Source organism: Notothenia coriiceps, unplaced genomic scaffold, assembly GCF_000735185.1.
Source record: "Notothenia coriiceps isolate Sejong01 unplaced genomic scaffold, NC01 NC01_scaffold00017857, whole genome shotgun sequence".
Classification (NCBI taxonomy): domain Eukaryota; kingdom Metazoa; phylum Chordata; class Actinopteri; order Perciformes; family Nototheniidae; genus Notothenia; species Notothenia coriiceps.
The window spans coordinates 43456-48239 of NW_011350558.1; the positions used below are offsets into that span (position 1 = coordinate 43456).

Here is a 4784-nt window from a genome sequence, read left to right on the forward strand (position 1 = left end):
CATAGTTGCTATCTTACAGTTGGCTCATCGCAGTCTGTTTCTCCAGAACCTCCAGGTAGTCCGGTTCTGTTTTTAGCTTCCCGGGGAGCAGCAGCGGGTGCTCATTGTTTTTGGAAAGGTGTTCCGCTCCATAGTATTTCCTGGGGGTCCCGTACAGAACCGTTTTGTTCAACCTGTCCTGGTTGGTGATATGCCGCCGGGCTGTTGCAACCTCGTAGGGGGGCACGATGCAAGGTCTCTTAGGTAAAGTGCAAAAGTTGTAATGGAACGGTGGGGGTCCTCCAGCCGCGGGGAGATCTTTGTGGGGCCTTTCCCCTAAATTCTGATACAACATCTCAGGAGGTTCTGGGGAGGTCAACCCACACGTAGTTGGAGGTTTATCCATAAAATCTATTGTGCTGATGGTGTAGGCCCCTGGACTTCGGGTGAGAGCGTCCTTCTTGGCGTCCAGGGGCCCAAAGCTGAGCTCCTTCAGGTTGCGGTAGTATGCCACCTGTTCGCCATCCTTCTGCAGGTAAATAGGGTTTTGGCACATGGAGCCCACAGGTGGGGGGATGTAGTTATAAACGTGGCTTTCCGAGGCTTTGTCTTGGGTGGGTTCAGGAGTGTAGGAGCCGTATTGGACTTGAAACAAGTTCAGGTCGATGTTGTTGCTGCCAGTGGGGACATGTTCCACTCCTTTGCGTCGCTTCAGAACAAAAACAAAGAGGCCTGCGCCAAAGCAGACCGACAGGATGAAGACCACGAGAAGCCCCAGAATCAGGACTGAGAGCGGCACCTCTGGGTGCAACTCGGGGGTCTGGAGTCGAGATTCGGTTGGGCTGACTGAGCTAAAAGCAGAAGGGGTGGGGGCCTCAGTAGCAGGGCTTATCAATGTGGGGGCTTTTGTAGGGGGTGCATTTTGTGGCGTGGGGGGCTCGCTGGGCTCGGGGCAGATTGCCTCGTTGCGTAGTGACCGCAGCAGGCGACCCGCGTGCTTGGAGGGCGAATCACACGTGATCTCGTTCACCACCACGCTGGTGCTGGACAGCTCCATCCAGTTCTTGAGCGCCACGATGTCACAGGTGCAGTCCCAGGGGTTCTCCTGCAGGTCGATCTGGATGAATGCTGACAGCTGGTCCAGAACCCCTCGGACTGCCAGGTAGGAGAAGTGGTTATTCCTCAAGTTGAGCCTGGTTAGCATGGTGCCACCGAACACATTGTCAGGGAGCGACCTCAGCAGGTTGTTGTTCAGAAAGAGCAGCTGGAGGTTATGCAAAGCGTTAAATGTTTGTGGTAAAATGTCTTTGATGATGTTGTATTCCAAATAGAGATACTGCAGCGACTGCAGACCAAAGAAAAGAGACTGAGAAAGAGATTCAATGTAATTCCCGTTCAGGTAGAGCCGTCTGAGGTTTGTTAAGTTCTCAAAGGCTCCTTCCTGAATCACTGCTATCCTGTTATTTCCTAAATGAAGCAGCTCCAGCGAGCTGTACTCAGCCAGGTCATTTCTGTAAATCACTTGTAGGTAGTTACCAGTCAGGTGGAGTTTCTTTGGGTAGGAGGGCTTGGGGTTCAGCTCGCTGACGTTATGCAACTTTCGCTCTTGGCAATTGATGTTCAATCCACTGTCAGGGTTCTGGGACGTGCACACGCACACGTTGGGACACAACATGGGCACGGGGGAGCGTGTCTGGTAAACCATTATAGGCCCAAAAACATGTTTGTCCTTTGAGATGCGAGGGGTGGGCCTGTAGCGCATTTTGGGTGGACGGGAAGCTTTGGGTGCACGGGTGGGGGTGATCATGCCGGGGAGGTAGGTCGGGGGCAGGACCCCTTGAAAGTGAGAGTCAGAGGGGGGGTGCACACGCTCCCCAGCATTCCTGCGCGGGCACAGATCCTGCTTTATAAGCTGCGTGATGTCCTTACCGTGCAGCCTGAACGGCGTCTCGCACACGATGTCCCCCACAAACACAGTAATAGTGTCCAGCCAGGATTTGAGGGGAATCAGATCGCAGGTGCAATTCCATGGGTTCTCCTCCAGCTGGATCTCCATGATGCCCCCTATGTGCTCCAGAACCCCGGAAAACGGCAGATTCTTGAGCCGGTTGCCCCGTAAATCCAAGTGTGTGAGGAGTACAAAGCGGAAGATGTTGGGAGGCAGAGACAACAGCAGGTTGTCATTCAGGATCAGCACTTTGAGCTTATTCAGCCTACTGAACGCACCCGGCTCTATGGCGCTGATATAATTATAGTCTGCCTGTAGATACTCCAAACTCTCCAGCCCTGCGAAGCTGTCCTCTTTGATCACCTCCAGGTTGTTGTTGTTCAAGTGGAGCCGCTTGAGGAAGCGCAGCCCGTTAAAAGCGCCCGTCCGGATCTCCTGCAAGCCGTTATTCCCCAGATGCAGTGAGGTGACATTGCCATAATTGACAAACTCATTGGCGCCGAGCCGTGACAGGAAGTTTCCGTTTAGAAAAAGCTGGGAGATTTTATTTGGGGGCGCCTGGAACAGAGTGACTGTGGTGAATCCTTTATTCTCACAGTTGATGTTCAGGAGGTTCTCGCGCTCCTCGCAGCTGCAGCGGGTCTTGCAGATCTCTTTGGAGGAGGACGCTTTGCGGCTCTCCGTCTCCGCTGGTGTCAGGCTGGTGACCGTGAGGACGCTCAGCATGAGGACGCCGCTCAGCATTTTTACAGCCAAAAATGGTCGCTGAAATATAGATCCAGCATTTAACTTGCAGCATGAGCCGTGGATGGGGGGGGGAGCAAGGGGTGAGTTCTCAGAGCAGGGAGATAGGGGAAAAGGAGGTAGAGGCGCTCACACACACAAACACTCACTCACACACAAGCGCACAGGCACAGCCGTTACTGGGTGTTAAAACGGGGCCGTAGAGTCTCTCCATTGACCTTCACTTTGGTTAAAAAATCCCATAAAAAGAAAAAAAAATCAATCCAGGAAAAGAAAAACAGCCACACCATGAGAAATGAACTGGATCCTATGTGGTGGATGGACTTGGCACATTGTCAGATGCATGAGGGAGTCGGGGGGGGGGGGGAGAAAAAGCCGCTTGACTGCAACCCCTTTTTCCTTCCAGAGAGCTTACAGATTTACTCTTCACGCAGATCCTCAGCAGCTGCCATCCAGACTATTCACAGAGTGGCTGCCCAACGCTGCCCCTCTTTCCCTCCACACAGAAAAAAGCAACTTCATTTTAGTCCAGGCACAAAATAGATTCACTTTGTTTTAAAGATCAGAAATAATGCGCAAAGATGCACCATGACCGCGCGCCGGCTCTTCCTTTAGCGGCTGGCCGGAGAGGAGAGACGGTGAAAAGTGAACTCTGGGGCGGGAGAGGACGAGAGCGGCGAGAGAGACACTGAGACGGGGAGGGAGAGATATTCCCGACTGAGCATGCCCTACTGTTCCTCCTTCCTCCGCCCTCCGCACACTGAGAAGAGGCACCGAGCGCTGCTGCTCCTGCCTCGCACCGCGCCTCCTGAGTGTGTGTGTGTGTGTGTGTGTGTGTGTGTGTGTGTTTGTATGTGCGCGCGCGCATATGTGTGTGTGAGGGAGAGAGAGAGAAGAAAAACGCGAGAGGGGAGGGCAGAGAGAGGGGCGTTACCGGTCACCAACAAGTCAACAGAGACAAACGCCACGCGGCAGCGCACACACAACACGACACACAACACAGGCACACACACACACACACACAGATTAGTGTAGCTATCAAAATTAATGAATTTTAACAATTCCTCATTGAGTTGAAATCATTTCTAAGTTTCCATAAACATATAATACCATGACTGTAGAGCGGCGACGGGTGCGATAAAAAGGAAGCCCACAAAAGCCTTCAGATCAGATTCAGCAGCAGACTAACAGATGTGATCGATCTGGACTATCAGGAGTGATACGCAGCACAGACACAGAATCTGACTGCCTGCTCCATCAGGAGTCCGCTCTCTTCGTCTTTACCCATTGGGCCACAAGGAGGCCAGGAAAGGCCTCTTTCAGCTCCGTACTCATTAACCTTCTGTTTCCCGTGTCTCGTTTATCACTCAGTCACACAGATGGGATGGGATGATTTATGGGATTCGTTTTGTTTCATAAAGATAAAGGAACACTTTCTCAGAAAAAGCCAAAACTATGAGTTTAAGGAGGGAAAAAAACTGAGTCAAGCCAAAATAAAAAAAATAAAACTATAAGTTTCCAAACAAATCATTTGTGTAATCAAGTAAACCAGGGGTCACCAACTACATTTGTCAAAGGGCCAAAATGCTATCCAATAGAAAATATTGCGGGCCGGCGATTTTAGTATATCATAGAATTTTGAAGTTCGTTGACTTGGGAGGGACGGGATATTAGTTACTGAATACTGAAATCAGATTTAGAATACTTTGGAATTACTTCTTTTTCCATAACAGGTATGGGTATGTTTTTGGTGAACAGGAGACCCTTATTTTTACTGTTTTTAATGGCTTATCAAGCAACTCAAACACAACATCTTTGGGGGGGATGTCATTCTGGACAGCTCCCTCTCATCTGCACCCCATATAAAAAACATCACCCGGACTGCATTCTCTGTGTACTGTCTTAAAAGCATTTCCTTGCGTATATTGTGGATGATTTAAGGTGTCCGTGGGTGCTTTGAAAGCGCGGCCCCGAAATAGAATGAATATATCCATTATTTATTTATATCTGAAACGACTGTAAGTAACTTTTTAAAACACTGTCTCCAGTCACCTTGCGCGCCCGCATGCACTTCAGCAGCAGCAGGCGCCATTCACTGTTGATTTTGGATCTC

General features: G+C 50.6%; 2 protein-coding genes across 2 annotated transcripts in view; both read right to left on the reverse strand.

Annotated features, from left to right (window-relative positions):
• Positions 1-4784, reverse strand: part of LOC104950645 (low-density lipoprotein receptor-related protein 5-like) — a 28752-nt gene that overhangs the window by 19230 nt on the left and 4738 nt on the right. The window lies entirely within an intron of this gene.
• slitrk2 (SLIT and NTRK-like family, member 2) lies at positions 7-3407 on the reverse strand. Its single transcript, XM_010777188.1, has one exon. It carries the CDS (start codon positions 2669-2671, stop codon positions 14-16), a length of 2658 nt encoding a protein of 885 aa, XP_010775490.1. The 5' UTR covers positions 2672-3407; the 3' UTR covers positions 7-13.